We start from the raw sequence: 15,020 nt of genomic DNA on the forward strand, positions 1-15,020 counted from the left end.
CTACTTTTTCGATGCTCTCAGCATCTCGGATCCCAGAAACGTGAATGGATCTCGCCTGGCTGCAGTCCGCTCCGCGTGGACTGGCTGCGGGCTGGCGGAGCGACTCCGGACCGTGGAGGCAATAAGAGCGTAAAGAATGCCTGCGGCCACTGAGGGGCACACAGCCGACAGGTTCGGGGATCAAAGAAAAAGAATGTAAATAATCTAGCACGCAGGAGAAGGAAGAGAAAGGGGACAGAGTGGTGGCTATGGACATGCCGGAGGATGGATCGTTGTTTAATAATCAGACTGCACATGGGCCGGAGCCAAGCCAAGGAGGAGCGCGTCCTGCATGGGCAGTTACGGCGCTGGCCAGCGTGCTGATCTTCACAACTGTGGTGGATGTGTTGGGGAACCTGCTGGTTATAATCTCTGTAGTGAAGAATCGTAAACTCCGAAATGTGGGTAAGAAGCTAAAATCTATTTAGTGTACGTGTGTGTGTGTTGTGTGTGTGTGTGTGTGTGTGCGTGCGTGCGTGCGTGTGTGTGTGTGCGTGCATGTGTGCGTGCGCGCACTCGTGTAAACAAATAGCCTCGCGGTTGTCAGCTGAGAAACAAGCGTAACGTTTTTATGTAAATCAACCTTGACTGAGTGGATGACTCGACGCACTTTAAAGGACTCAGTCGAAACGAATGGATTTTAATTAATTTAGGTGCCAAACTGAATGGCTTGCTTTCAACGGTCTGCCTCATTCATACTACAGACTAATAAAGTCTTACTCAATTTGTCTTGTCATTGTGATATTCACATTCCACACAGTGCCTGGAACTTGACGCTTGCAGATTGACGGTAGGCGGCTCGGTGCCGCACTGGGTAGCACGTCCGCCTCACAGTTAGGAGGGTGCGAGTTCGATTCCACCTCCGGCCCTCCCTGTGTGGAGTTTGCATGTTCTCCGCGAGCCCGCGTGGGTTTTCTCCAGGCACTCCGGTTTCCTCCCACGTCCCAAAAGCATTCTTGGTAGGCCGATTGGGCACTCCAAATTGTCCCAAAGTGCGAGTGCAAATGGTTGTTTGTCTCTGTGTGCCCTGCGATTGGCTGGCAACCGGGTCAGGGTGTCCCCCGCCTACTGCTCGATGACGGCTGGGATAGGCTCCAACACACCCGTGGGGACTAAGCGGTTCAGAAATTGGATGGATGGATATACGTATATGTATATACACATTGGCGCCTCGGTTTCAATCCGTTCCAGAAGGCTGTTCGGGAAGTGAATCGATCGAATTCCGAATCACGTTTTCCCATTACAAATAATGGAAAAAAACTAATGTGAAATTATGTAATAATGTGTTAATAATTTCACATATACTAAGTCGCTTCAGAGTATAAATCGCACCCTCGGCCAAACTATGAAAAAAACTGTGACCGGAAATACGGTATAAAACTCAAGTGTGTTCTTTTTCTACCTTTCTTATAATCTAGTGGCCTTATGTGACCGTAAACTTGAAAAGACGTGAGCGAGCATGGATATCAATAAGGAAATAAAACCCGGAAAACAAATTGATTGACAAGTTAACGGACCATTGTTGCCATTATTCCTGCCAACAATGATTGGTTGAGGTCTTTCTGATCCCACAGAGTGCGCGGTTTATATATATTAATATATATTATTTAAGACGACTTATTTAACAGTACGTCAGTGGTATGTGGGAAGAAATTTGAGAAATATTACAAAATAAATTCTAAAAAAGATCCTCTCTAATACCTTTAAACATATGACATTAGCAGTGTTCCCTCTAAGCTGCGCAGCTGCGGAATTGCGCACTGCTCGTGAAGTCTCTGCGCACAAGAAACTCCATGCTGCACACAAAATAAAATTCAGCATACTCGGAGCATTGCTCGGTATCTAATGTTAGACGTAATCTAATCTAATTAAGTGGACCAATGACTTTCTTTCTGTGCCTTTCTGTAGTGCAAATCAGTGATTGACCAGCCAATGTTATATGGTTCACTTACGCTACATAGCCAATTGACAGTGCCTGAAAATGTGTCCTACCCATCCGTCCTGTGCAGGTTTGCTAGCTAACAACACTGTGGCGGAGTCAAGAGATGCAAATGCTAAGTTAGCTAACCCCTTATCATGGCAAAACGAACGAGCAGCGACACATCCAAGCCAAAGTACTGTAAATAAGAGATGCCGCGGTTCTTTTAAGATGGAATGGTTGTCGGAGTGTGTGCAAATAAAAGAACAAACGGTGAAGAGCCAAAGGCGGGCGAGTTTACGGAGGGAAAAATATGGACTGAATGGAAGTTTGGCTACCTCAAGCGTCACATTTAGCAGAAATGACATTTGAAAGCTGTTGGAATTGTACAAAGACTCAAGATGGGACAGGAGATCGGTACATTATTGTGGGAGAGCGCAAAAGACCGACAGAAAAGGAACGAGCTGTCACCCAAAACAAAATCCGACCCTGAGTATGTTAAAGTTCTCGTTGACAATATTTTATTTATTTATTTATTTATTTATTTATTTATTTATTTATTTATTTATTTATTTATTTATTTATTTATTTATTTATTTATTTATTTATTAGTTCAGTCATTCATTTATTTATTTGATCTGGTGTTGCACACAATGGTCCACAGTGCGCACAGGGAGCGTGTGTGTTTGCACAGACACTTGAAAAATTAGAGGGAACATTGGACATTAGTTAGTTGTATCACTTTTTCTCACACCACTAATAGTTCCATTGGGGTAAAAAAAAGACACAAGAAAGTTATGAGACTACAGTGATTCCTCGCCACTTTGCGCTTCACCTGTTGCGGCCTCGGTGCACAAATATTGCCGATATATTCGGTGCATGGCGGCTTTTTACGGCGTCACTTGGAGCGCGGGCCTTTGTCTCCCCATGACACTATTGGCCGGTAGAGGAGACGAGACCAATGGGAACATGTTGATCGGTATCCCTGCCGCTGATTGGCTTAGAGCTTTCGCCACGCTTTATTTCAGCCTCCCGCTAAGTATCAGAATCAGCAGCATCTCTTTGTTTTGTCACGAACGAGGCAGAACAACCGAATGCAAGACGGGCTCACACAACTTTAAAGTTTAAAGGAGACAAGAAGGGCTGGAATGGCGGCAGAGCAGGTTGACGAGGCAAGATGACGAGGCAGTCAGCGAGCGCGCGTCGTGCGTCATTGAAGCAGACGGGCATAGGAAGCTCGTGCTCGGGGACAGCCAGAAAGTCATAAAAACAGGCTTTCGCTAAACAGCGAATCAGGAAACAGGCATCGCTCTGCACAGCAGATCAGACAAACGGGAATCGGGTGACAGGAATACGTGTATCGAGGCAAACCATCGCAGATTGACGGGCTTTAAATACACGCCCTAATCAGCTGGTAGCAAGTATACGTACATGTGGTAGCGATCAGCGCACGCAGCTTCGCATTGGATTTGCGTGCCCAAGCGGACCAGCGCGAAGGCGCATTAGCCTGCGAGCACGGCGAGAGCAGAGCAGAGACACTTTTTTTTTTTTGTGACTGACTTTTTTTTTTTTGAAGCCCTAAAGAATGTTCCTAGAAGTCAGTTTAACTTTATAGTGTTTAAAAGGTGTTTAACATACAATAACGTGTTTAAAAATACAATAAAGTGTTTAAAAATAAAATTATAAAAGGCTTGTTCGGACATATTGACTCTACAGCTCGGATTTTGGATGCCAAACCAATTAGTAGCAATAAATGAGGGATCACTGCACACTGCGACAGAATCGGTTGTAGTTTCATTGATTTATTCCAAATGCTCTAGAAGGCAGCAGGTTCATAAATCTGTCATGGTTCCTAATTTTCAATAGTGACTTTGAGTGAACACGGTGACTGTTCGACCACTTGCAAGTATTTGTGTTAAACAGCCAAACCAACAGCCAAACCTGCTGAAAGACCAACATCAGCATCCTCAGGCCAGAAAGGAAATTGTCATTCCAGCACTTCTGATGCTCTAATCAGAAATGCCAAATTAGATATGCCACATGAAAATTCACTTTTCTGTGTTGTGTTCAAAGAACCTTAGGAATCCTCTCACTCTAAATACCAGGAATGAAACTCTGGTTTAACTGCAAATTCTCTTTTGAGAAATGAGAGAGTAGACATAATGGCGTTAAGGGTTTTGAATGCAAGTCAAGCATTCATCAAAACAATCATAAATCAAAGGATTGGACACAGAATTGTTCGTAACGGGTGTACTAAAGACTCCCAATTAGTGAATGCAAATCTTGTTTTCATTCATAGTAAAACTCAAATCAAAACAGGAACTATATTATCAAAAATATATTTTCATTTTTTGCATTTCGTAAATTCCCAGGAACCTGCTGTGTTGTTTGTCTGTGGGAGCCAGGATCTAGTGAAGTTGTTGAATAATTGTTGAAAAAGATCTGTGTTGAAGTAATACTTTTGAGAGGTTCAAGACACTTTTTGAAGCACTGATCAAATCTAATAAAACCCCTCTTCCTTCACAAATAAATATCCCCGTTGGGCTCTGTGTTCATGCAGAGAGAGACAGACGTAGAACGCAGCATACACTGTACATCAGCCCCCAAATATCCCTAATTCTATTGATTATCTTCCAGAGGGCAATATAGTAAATGGTACTCTGTGATTACATGATGGGGAACTGTTTTATTTTGGTGACCAGCTGTGAGCGTCCCCGAGTGATCAGATGTCATGAAATGTGCATGACAGCAGCGAATCATACAGGCCAGATCTTCATTCTTTCTCTACTTCGGTTTCCAAGTTGAAGACGTACAGAGAAAGTAAAAGAAACAAGAACTAAAGCACTCAGCTGATGGTCAGCCATGATTTGATGATACTATCTTCCCAAGATAATAGTATTTCAACAAGATCGTTCCTCACCATTGCTTCTGTGAAAGTATCTCCAAAGCGACATGGAAGCACAACAATCATTTGAATAAGGAGTCACCCAAGTGATGATGTGGAAAGCATTATAATGCGAGAGGAATTTGTCAACGTATCATCAGCCATTTAGCTGCTACTAAGTCGCCATTTATTAGTAGTTTTGCTGCCACTTCGTAGTGGCTACTGAGCAGTCAGACAGACAGATACAACTGAGATAAAAGGTATTCTCCAAGTTCCCAATTCAATGTGGTGATGTAATTGCCCTGACAGCCTGATATCATCCACCCAGGGCCGTCTGCTTGCAGTTTCTCATAAACGTATTTTGTGCGCTTGGTTCTCCTGCATGGATTCCAGCAAATCAGTCTCAGCTTCCAACATGTCAAGGACTCTGTGCTTCTCATGCACCGATTCTAAAGGGAATGCGAGGAGCTACTCCCCTTGACTGCGAATCAAGTCGACTGTGTTCACGTCCACAGTGCTCATATCTAACTGTACCAACCTACGTGTGTCTGCGAGAAAACACTTGCTGTAGAGCCCATTGTGTTAGAATCGTCAGTACAATACACATTTTTGCTCTTCACTTTACTTCTACAGGGACAGCAAGACAAATAGGTTCATAACGTAATACAGTGCAGATCACAAACATAATTATTAAGGACTACACTATAAAAGCTGTTTTCCCTAATATCTGAATGGGAATATAATAAATGTAATCCATCTCTGCCCCAGAAAAAATATGTGTGGCTTTTTTTATACACGCACCATCCATTAAAAGCATTTCCACTCAGAAAGTAGAAGTAAAATAAGAAAATCTTTTCAACCTTACAGAAGCGATCTGCTAACTTAATAAGACCCAGCCTATTTATTTGTGTCCCTGGTAATGGAGATTTGATTTTAGTATACTGTATCTTTTGACTCATTTGTGTTACGCTATTCTTTACTATTTTTGCTGCTCAGGAGAAGACATTCTGGCTTTTCCAATTATATTTCATGTGTTTGGGTGGGATCAAAGGAACATTGCTTTCTCGCTAAGAAAATAGCATCAAAACACAAATGTCAGGAAAAGAGAAATATGTTGAAGATTTTCCTGCTTTAGGCGGCTCGGTGGGGCACTGGGTAGCACGTCCGCCTCACAGTTAGGAGGATGCGGGTTCGATTCCACCTCCGGCCCTCCCTGTGGAGAGTTTGCATGTTCTCCCTGGGCCCGCGTGGGTTTTCTCCGGGCACTCCGGTTTCCTCCCACATTCCAAAAAAATGCTTGGTAGGCCGATTGAAGGCTCCAAATTGTCCCTAGGTGTGAATGCAAGTGCAAATGGTTGTTTGTCTCTGTGTGCCCTGTGATTGGCTGGCAACCGGTTCCGGGTGTCCCCCGCCTACTGCCCGATGACGGCGGTGATAGGCTCCAGCACTCCCGTGACCCCCGTGGGGACTAAGCGGTTCCAAAAATGGATAGATAGATGGATGAATTTTCCTGCTTTACCATTGCAAATCACTACAGTTGATCAACTTACTTAAAAATATTCTTAAAAAATTCTGAATTGTTAATAATTTAGTTCTAACAAGGCAGGGAATTGCAAAAAAGTATATATGCATCTTTTCTTCAGGTCTCAAGAGGATATAGCAGGAGAGGCATGGCAGCATGGCTGTTTTTCAACCAGGCTATTCGCACACTGACTTTTTTTTTTTATCAACTAGTAACGATTACTCAAAAGCTCTCGTTGTAAAATTTACTGAAAATTCCTGGGTGTAAAAACGTTACAATTTGTTTTTTCAAGTAAATTTGACTCACCACTTTTTACATTATGGAATTCCTTTTCCCGAGCTGAAATTTAGAAAATATTTTTAAAGTCTTGATGTACTTTCCAAAATTTAAGTGGACCTAAGTGCGCAGGGAGCTTAATTTTGTCCGATCGCGCAACCGCAGCGCACTGCCGAACGTGCAACAGTAGCGCGTCACCGACCGCGCAACAGTAGCGCGTCACCGACCGCGCAACTGCACCGCGCTGGTCGCATTATTGTGACAGAGCTGTTGCTAAAATTTAGAAAATATATTTAAAGTCCTAATGTACTTTCCAAAATTTAATTGGACCTCAGTGCGCAGGGAGCTTAATTTGGTCCGATCGCACAACCGCTGCGCGCCGGGCGCTCGCTGTCGCATTGCTTTAAGAGCGTCTTTGTGTTTTAGGATGGCTTTACTGCTACCACTGCTCTCTTTGAAGGCATGAATAGGGGTTAATATAGGGGTGTAACGATAAATCGATTAATCGATATAATGCTCTACGATTTATTGGCATCGATGCTAATCGTAAACATCGATTTATATCGCCGTGTTTGACCTCGGACATTAGACGCGACTTTAGTTTGAAATCCAGTTCATTGTTGCTTGCTTCCTCTTTCCGGGAGCAGGGAACAGTGCGCGGCGTTGTGTTGTGAGCAGAGCAGGCACGTGAAAGGGGAGTCGACAACTAGTACGCGGCTCCTGGGCTGGTGCTATGGCTAGTGTCCAAAAAGACGAAGAAATTAGCTCCCCTTTAGGCTTCAAGTCATTCGTTTGGAAGCACTTTGGATTCCAAAGAAAATATGGCTCAACGGACAAGACACGTGCAGTTTGTAAATCCTGCCATGCGGTGATCAAATATTCAGGGAGCACAAATCTCGCCGCAGATTATAAAGAAAAAACACAACATCAAAGTTCAGTGTTAAAATAAGCACTTTGTATACTGCAATACTCTTGTAATTTCCTAAATAAAGAGTTTGCAGTACCTTGTTCGTTTTGCGTATGAATTGTTATAAATCAGGATATTGTTCTATATTTTTTATTTAAAAAAAAAAAAAATCAATCGTAGAGCACTGTGTTGCGATATATCGTGAATGAATCGCAGCAGGCTTTAAGATATCGGCAAATATCGTATCGTAGTTCTTTGTATCGATATTATATCGTATTGTGACAAAACCCGCAATTTACACCCCTAGGTTAATACAATCCTCAAAGTAACGGAAATACAATAACAACGGAGTCAGTCGGCATCCGGGCCGCACGGTCGGGTTTTCTCGGGTCCTCCCGGCTCATCTCGCGAGGTTTGACCCCCGAATATTGATTGACAACCGAAGAAAAAATATATCGAATTTTTTGTTCGAATTCCGATTTGTTCAAGAACCAGGACGTTCGAAAATCGAGATTTGACTGTAAAATAAATAGATGCGGCTCACTGACAAGAGCCGCTATTTGAGCTAATTTTAGAACAGTCCTGCGGGCGACTCATGCGGTCCTCACGGGCGATCTGTGAAATGGCACCGTGTTGGCCAATTCTTGATTATGCTGACACATATATTAGCAACACTTCAGAAACGAATCTTCGTCCTTCTAACACTTTGTACAATCAGCATTTATAGATTTGTTCTGAGGTGTCTATATGCAATGTATAAATCCCTGAATTGACTAGTTCCCAAGGACAGAAGGAAATTTCGTTTATTGTTATGTACTTTTAAATACCGTATTTTTCGGACTATAATTAAATTGTAACACTTGTACTCTCCAGTGAAGGAGCTGTGACGCAAAGTCAATATGGAAGTGGCAAAGTAAAAGTCCTTATAAACAAACGTATGAGCCAAAAACAGTCTACAAGCGAGAAATGAAACAAAATAAGAAAAAAGACGAGGGCCAGGGTGTGGCATTGGTTGAGCGCCTGACGAAGAGGCATGAAAGCGACAAGTTACTGAGGAGCCAGAGTTTAAATATTGTAAGACGCCAGGACACGTCCAACCCCGTGACAAAAAAAAGGACCAATGCACAGTTATAAAAAATACATTAATTGTTCTGCCTGATGAACAAATATATATTTGTAATGAATAAATACATGTTACACAAATTAAGTGACATAGAATCGATCATCATTTAGCAGCACTTGTCATGATCTCTCACAGTATCCCAGTGTGCCCCAACATTCTTGTTGGGAATCACTGGATTTGAGACACTTGTTTTTGTAAAAATTTAATATAATATAATATACCGTATCTTTCGGACTATAAGTCGCGTTTTTTTTCATAGTTTGGGTGGGGAGGCGACTTATACTCAAGAGCGACTTATATGTGGAATTATTCAAAAAGTTTTACTTGATTACTTACTTATTCGTATAGTTGATCACTTCACATGTTATTTTCACTTTAAACCAGCCATCGTGCGCATGAGGGCGCACGATGGCTGTGGAAACACCTGGGAGTTTAAGATCAGGGGATGTTTGAGAATATTTGTCAATTTTTGCACATGTCCTGAGTGTTGTTAGTCACCTAAATGTTGAACAGAGGCTGAGATGTACTGAAGTCAATTTCCTTGTTTGGCATGCTCAAACATGGCCAGTAAAAATTCTTGAATCTTGAATAATTGGAGCCTCACTGACTTCCGGAGTCAGGAGATTTAATGATTTGGAGTGACACAGATGGTTCGATAAACTTGTTATTTATGTTATAGTTTTGACATATAGTTTATTTAGAGTAGCAATGTGTATGTTGTTAGACTTCAGTAGTTTCCAATTGTTTAGCGAGGCCGTGAAGGCAGCAGGGGGTGGACGGTAAGAGCGATCCAGGGCGCTTGCTTGGAGCACACACACATGTTGAGCTCTTGTATTGTGAAATAAAGAGCCGGTTACCAAACCCACGTCTTGCCTGGTACTTTGGTAACACTACAATATAGACATACGTAGATCTGTGGAATAATTGGAGCCGCAACTTACAACGAGGCTGACGTCAGCGGTTCACGTAGGTCTGGCGTCAACAGCTGTTTTTTTAAATTTTTTATTTACACGTAGGATGAATATTCCGCTGGATTTAATGGTTTGGAGTGACACAGATAGTTCGATAAAATTGTTGTTTATATTACATTTACCGTAATTTTCGGACTATAAGTCGCAGTTTTATTCATAGTTTGGGTGGGGGGGCGACTTATAGTAAGGAGCGACTTTTTTTTCAGTGAAACCGCGATAAACGAACCGCGATGTAGCAAGGGATTACTGTAATTTGAATTTCAAGTGACGTCAGCAGCGTGACACGGCGTGGTGGTTGTTTACATAAAGGACAAAGATTGATCACGGGATGACTAAAATGACGAAGGGGCCCACATACTACCGGCATCATTAGCGGCTTTGTTTCTAAGTGACACGGCGGACGAAGAGTTTGAAGGATTTAAGGATTTGGAGTGACACAGAAGGTTTGAAAAACTATTGTGGCTTTTACCCACGCCCGGTCCTACTCTAAGGAGCTTTCTTTCACCTCGGGGTCGGGGGCGTTTCAGACTTTAACTGATACCTTTGGTTTTACGCAAGCTGTACAGGCAGCAACGCATAAGAATGGAAATACCATAGATCTGGTATTATCCCGAGGACTTGCAACCTCAAATATAGCAGTACTGCCATACACTACTGTTTTGTCTGATCATTACTTAATAAAGTTTGAAATTCTAGTTCCTTGTCAAAGACAAGAGAGCAATCAGCATTATAGGAGCCGTCATTTCAACTCCATGACTGCAACTGCGCTATCTGAAATACTGTCGCCGGCAACCACTAATTTTCTCACATACGCCGGCTCTATTGATAATCTTACAAATGAATTCAATGCGACATTGTTAAATGCCATTGATTCTGTGGCGCCGTTACGTCTGAAAACTCGCCGTAGAGTGCCTACTCCGTGGTTCACAGATGAAACGCGTACGCTTAAGCAATTATGTAGAAAGCATGAGCGCAGATGGCGTCTAACCAAACTTGAGGTTTTCCATCAGGCATGGCAGGATAGCCTCCTGAAATATAAAGATGCGCTTATCTTAGCAAAAACTCGATATTTTTCGCAAGTTATTAATCTCAATAAAAACAATCCGAAACACCTATTTGATACAGTGGCAAAGCTGACTCTGCGCCAGCCGACCACCGATAGTTCCTTCCACTCAGCTGACGAGTTCATGAAATTCTTTGCTCAAAAGATTGAATCCATTAGGGATGAGATCAAGAATAGCATTCCAATCGCTCGGTCGAGCACGCCGTTTACCAACGCTGATGATCATGCAACAACCCTCTCAACTTTTAAAAACGTGTCTCTTGAAAGGCTTACACAAATTGTTAGTGCGGCTAAACAAACAACATGTTTACTCGACCCTCTTCCAGCCAAACTACTTAAAGAATTATTTCAAATTTTAGGACCGTCCGTCTTAAATATAATCAATCTGTCTGTCTCCTCTGGGATAGTGCCAACAGCCTTTAAAACCGCTATCATTAAACCGTTACTTAAGCGACCAAATCTTGACCCGGACTGTCTCAGTAATTATAGGCCAGTTTCAAACCTCCCATTCATAGCAAAACTTCTTGAAAAAGTAGTAGCGCAGCAGCTTATTGATTACATGGTCGCCAATAATCGATACGACACTTTTCAGTCTGGTTTTAGAGCTAATCATTCCACTGAGACAGCACTTGCTAAAGTGACTAATGATCTCCTCGTAGCTATGGATTCAAACATTTCGTCTGTACTGTTACTACTCGATCTTAGTGCTGCCTTCGACACTGTAGACTTCGATATTTTATTAGGGCGTCTTAAAAGTTGTGTTGGTATCTCAGGGTCAGCACTAGGCTGGTTCCATTCCTATCTATCAAACAGGACGCACCGAGTGGTCCATGGCAATGCGTCCTCGGAGCTCTATAATGTTACATGTGGTGTCCCACAGGGATCGGTTCTCGGACCAATTCTTTTTAATATTTATATGATTCCGCTTGGGGACATAATACGTAAATATAATATTAGTTTTCAATGCTATGCGGATGACACCCAATTATATATGCCGTTATCGATGACAGATCCGCGGGATTGTTGTAATCTTGAGAAGTGCCTTGCGGAGATCAAGCAATGGATGTCTCTCAACTTCCTTCGTCTTAACCCAGATAAAACTGAGATGTTGATAATTGGTCCAACTCGTTATCAACACTTATTCAAGGAAACCGCTATAACTATAGATAACCGTACTATCACTCAAAGCGATACTGTAACTAATCTCGGGGTAATATTTGACCAAACTCTCTCCTTTCAAAAGCACATTAAGAATATAACCAGAATTGCGTTTTTTCACCTTCGTAATATTGCAAAGATTCGTCCGATCCTCTCGACCGGTGATGCGGAAACTATTATACATGCGTTCGTCACGTCGCGCCTGGACTACTGTAATGTACTATTTTCGGGTCTTCCTAAGTCCCGCATCAAAAGTCTACAGTTAGTACAAAATGCCGCTGCAAGCCTGCTCTCTCGGACAAGAAAATTTGATCACATTACCCCAATACTAGCCAACTTACATTGGCTCCCGGTCCATTTAAGATGTGACTTCAAGGTTCTTCTATTAACCTATAAATCGCTGCATGGCTTAGCGCCTGCATATCTCGTCGACCTAGTTGTTCCTTATGTTCCGTCTCGTAACCTTCGTTCGCAAAACGCTACCCTTTTAGCGACACCGAGGGCTAAGAAAATGTCTGCAGGCTCTAGAGCATTTTCTATTCGGGCTCCAGAGCTTTGGAATGCCCTACCAATGGATATTAGGACTGCTACCTCAGTAGAAACATTTAAGACACGTTTAAAGACACATTTCTATGACATGGCCTTTAACTAACTTGTAGTGGCCGATTCGGCTGGAGTTTGTTTTCTCTCCCTCTCCACCCCCTCCCTCCCCCCTCCCCGGCCGGGGAGGTGGTTAGGTGGCACCCATGCTGACAGCGGCTATCTGGATTCTCGTGGGCCAATTCAGGAAAGGGGAACTGCAGCTCAACCTCCTCGAAGAGCACTGCCAGGACAATTGAGGGCTCCTTCGGCAGCCCTCTGCTGTGACATGGACATCCACTTTTTATTTAATTGATTTTCATGTTGTATCATTTGTGCCCTCTCTGCATCCATTTCAACCTGGTGATCCTGAAAGGGGGATCCTTCCATCTGTGGTCCCTTCTCAAGGTTTCTCATTTTCCCCTGCTAGGGGTTTTTAAGTTTTTCCTTGCCCTTTTGGGAGCTTAAGATCAGGGGATGCTTTGAGAATAATTGTCAATTTCTGTCTATGTGAAGCCCTTTGAGACTGCTTGTGATTTGGGGCTATACAAATAAACTTGACTTGACTTGACTTGACTCCGTGGATTGAAGTCGGGGGCCGGCGCTCGGCCGGGTGGCTGTCCAGGGACGGTGGATGGGGCTCGGACATGGCTTTTATGCACGCCCGGTCCTACTCTAGGGAGCTCTCTTTCACCTCCGTGGATGGAAGTCGAGGGCCGGCGCTCGGCCGGGTGGCTGTCCGGGGACGGCGGATGAGTCTCGGTCATGGCTTTTACGCACGCCCGGTCCTATTCTATGGATCTCTCTTCCACCTCCGTGGCTGGAAGTCCATGCCGCCACACTCCTGGAAGTTTGTTTTGTTAAATAAAGAGCCGATTACCAAACCCACGTCTTTCCTTGTACTTTGTTAAGGCTACAATATAGTTATATACTAGATCTGTGGAATAACGACAAGGCTGACGTCAGGGCTCACGCGCGGCGTTGTTGACAAAGGCCGAAGAATTTGATCGATGGATTCAATGATTTGGACTGACACAGATGGTTTGATACACGTATTATTTATGTTATAATTATTTGAATAACTGTTAATGTTACGTCAGGCCCGTTCTTAGCTCCTCGTTTGTGTTTATGTCACGTTAGCATACCGTATCGTTTAGCCTGTTTTTGCTGGTTCATGTCTGTACTTGGTGTTGGATTTTGTCAAATAAATTTCCCCCAAAATTCGACTTAAACTCTGATGTGACTTATATATGTGTTTTCCCCTTTATTGTGCATTTTATGGCTGATGCGACTTGTACTCCGGAGCGACTTTTAGTCAGAAAAATACGGTATATTTATATTTCCCTTTTTGGCCATACTTAAGGCAATTCTTTATTTCTTTAAGTTCATTGTGTCATCTGAGGCACACATTTTTCTCACCAAAAATTTGAAAAAAAACTGGTCAGAGTGCATTTAAGTTTGAAGATCCATCCGTATGGTCTTAGATCAATAACCTGTTTAAATTTGTCAGACATCTTGTTCTTGTACTATTTTTTCCTGAACAGATTAGATTTGATTTGGACGTATTTTCTACTTTCTCTCAGTTGTATAGTTTATGTATATCATAATGTATTTCCAGTGCCTTTTGTGCCATAAGATGTTTATGCTGCTATATGTACGTATGTATTATTATATTTTTACAAATGACTATTGCAAAATATTGTGGCTGGTGGGAGACTAGGGCGCATCAAGTGTGAGTGATTGGGTGTGAGTTTTATTTTTTGTGGTTAAATATTTTATATTGTCTTGTGGATTGAATATTTTGATAGTATTCGTATGTGTTGAAAGGATCCCTTAGAAAATGAGACGACGGATCTCAAAGGCATTTCCTTCAAAACAATAAACAAACTTGACTGTGCCATCTCCCTAAGTCACGTTAAAAATGTAATTTTGCAAAATAATCCACATTCTTATCAAATGTAAATGTAATCCGATTTTTTTTTTTTTTTGTGTAACTGTAATGAATGCGCTTTGCTGATTTGTGTGATTGATGTCATTGTATTTCACTCAAATATGACAGCAGTGTGCATCGAGCTTGCTAAATCATTGTCAAAATACTTTGAGACTTGCACTGGGCATAAAAATAAGGCCCGGTATTTCTCAACTTTAAGTAGGTTGTGGAATCCACAATGTTGTTGATCGATCACACTACTTTCTGTCAGAATCAGCAGTTCCTCCGTTCTCATGGATGTATACAGATATCAGAGAACTGCAGTGGTGCCATAATTTGATATGTAAAAGAACTGTCACTCGGTTCACTTAAAGCAGGGGTCCCCAAACCTTTTCCAATGAGGGCCGCAGGGGTCAGTTTCTAACAGAAAAAGTGTGACAATCACAGGTGTCCCTAAATGTAATCATTTAGTGTTTTCCAGAAAACATGCTGACACTCCAGCGCACCACACATATCCAAATATTAATAACCCTTTCTGAGATCAAATAGCCCTCTCTGGGTTATTCACAGAATAAAATAATGCGGAAAATATATAGGCCAATAACACTATTTATCAACTCGATAAAGAATCAAATAACCCTCAGTGGGTT

The 15,020-nt window shown here is 42.4% G+C and overlaps 1 protein-coding gene across 1 annotated transcript in view; it reads left to right on the forward strand.

The window, feature by feature from the left end:
• Positions 1-254: 254 nt before the first annotated feature.
• LOC133155652 (melatonin receptor type 1B-like) overlaps positions 255-15,020 on the forward strand; it is a 64,427-nt gene continuing 49,661 nt past the window's right edge. Inside the window, exon 1 of the mRNA XM_061281138.1 lies at positions 255-444. Within this exon, the coding sequence (XP_061137122.1) occupies positions 255-444 (190 nt within the window). The remainder of the gene's footprint in view (positions 445-15,020) is intronic.

Source organism: Syngnathus typhle, linkage group LG6 (genome assembly GCF_033458585.1).
Source record: "Syngnathus typhle isolate RoL2023-S1 ecotype Sweden linkage group LG6, RoL_Styp_1.0, whole genome shotgun sequence".
Taxonomy (NCBI): domain Eukaryota; kingdom Metazoa; phylum Chordata; class Actinopteri; order Syngnathiformes; family Syngnathidae; genus Syngnathus; species Syngnathus typhle.